At 51.4% G+C, this 1781-nt stretch overlaps 1 protein-coding gene across 1 annotated transcript in view; it reads right to left on the reverse strand.

Moving 5' to 3' along the window:
- Window positions 1–440, reverse strand: part of EMH_0037520 (uncharacterized protein) — a gene marked incomplete at both ends in the record, with an annotated part of 3460 nt that extends 3020 nt beyond the window's left edge. Inside the window, one exon of the mRNA XM_013495186.1 lies at window positions 1–440. Within this exon, the coding sequence (XP_013350640.1) occupies window positions 1–440 (440 nt within the window).
- Between the last annotated feature and the right edge of the window lie 1341 nt (window positions 441–1781).

Below are 1781 nucleotides of genomic sequence, written 5' to 3' on the forward strand. Positions count from 1 at the left end.
CTGCTCGGCCTCCTCGCCTCTTCATCTTTCGTTGTATTCTGCTGCTGCTGCTGCTGCTGCTGCTGCTGCAGCCCCATGCCCGCACCCCGGTTCTCTGCATGCGTGGGCTTTGCTCCTTGAAACGTTTGCTGCTGGAGCTGCAGCAGCGCTGCGGCACTGCTGGGGACAGCACAGAAAGAGTTGTTGCTGCTGCCAATATGAGGCGCCTGGTTAGGCCCTGCTGCTGTTACTGCTGCAGTTTCTGCTGCTGCTGCTACTGCTGCTGCTGCTGCTGCTGCTGCCTCTACTCCTGCTCCTGCTGCTGTTGATGCTGCCTCTGCTGCTGCTGGGGGCCATGCAGAACAAGAAACGGCAAACCACCTACTCTCAACAGCGCGAGCAATACACTCAAAGGCAGTGACACTGAAGGGGGCCCCCTTGCAACTGCGGCCCTCATCCATACAACTCCGCGTCATGGTTGTATGCGTGAGCGCATCCTAGAGATACTAGATAAAGATAGAACACAGGCAAACTTCTGCGTGTATGCCTGCCTGTGTGCATGTGTATGCATGCATGCACCAATGCATGCACACACAACAGGGGCCTGGGGAGCGGCCTCCTTGTTAGCGGAATCAACAAATATACCGATGCGGAAACACAAGAAAAAATGCAGCAATGCCAGCTGTAGCCAGTCAGCGTGATGGTGTGTACGTACAGCTGGGGTCAGCACCTTGAACGCCTTCGTTAATGACGAGAGACAGCAGAGCATGCACAGATGCTCCGCATACAGGAACGAAGGGAACCGAGAGAAGAGGTACTGAGGCGGCTCAAAAGAAGAAAATAAGAGAAATAGGCAACGCGCTCCAGAACATGAAGCCGGCTTTCACTGCACACGGGACGAAACGCAGCACCGCTGCAGCGGGAAAACACCCTGGATGCAGCAGAAGAATATTTTAAAGAATCAAAACGCGTGATTGCTGTATACTTGTACTTGCACACACCACCAGGCTATCATTCAATACTGTAGCGCGGCGGGCACAGCTGCAGCTCAGAGTCTGTCTGCGGCTATTTACCTGCTTATAGAACAACTTTTTTGAAAAGAAATTCTCATTTTTGTCATTTATGCACAAAAACAGACAAAATATTCAATTCCATTCGGCCCGTGATCACCTCTCGAGCCTCCGCCTCCTCCCCAACAGCTGCCTGTGCTGGTGTAGCCTGTCCTGGCGCCAGCGCTGGGTTTCCCGGCAAGAGGGTAACAAAGGAGGAAACACACCCGAAATAATAAGTTAATAGCCTCAAAAACTAAACGTTTTTACCCTGAAGAGAACAGGAAAAACTTCCCTCAGGATGGTCGATCAAAGCAGGCGGACCGCCCAGACGGAGCGGCACCAGGAGCAGCCAGCAAATCAGGCCGCATTCCCTGCAATGTCTGTGCACCTTGAGCCTATTACTTCTAACTAAATTCTAAAAACTCTTTTTTAATTCATTAAAAAAGCGAAACGCCAAAAATAAAGCCCCTCCTCACCCCTAGATCCTCAGCACCCCCTGCGGCTGTCAGCGCTGGCCCACATCGACAGTTGCTCGCGCACTGCTTCCTGTATTCTCTCTCCCCAAACCGACATTCCCGCTTGAATAGATAAAAAGGAAATTAAATACATCAATCTTAACGCATAAAAACCTCTCTTTACAGGTCTTTCAAGCTCCTCTCTTGATTTTTTTTTTTCAGGAAAGTGAGCGCATCGACAGTCGCTGGGTCCGTTGACCCCCGTCCCATGGTGCGGTTTCAATTCACTTTTCCA

This window comes from Eimeria mitis, genomic scaffold (genome assembly GCF_000499745.2).
Source record: "Eimeria mitis Houghton genomic scaffold, Emh_scaff1462, whole genome shotgun sequence".
NCBI lineage: Eukaryota > Apicomplexa > Conoidasida > Eucoccidiorida > Eimeriidae > Eimeria > Eimeria mitis.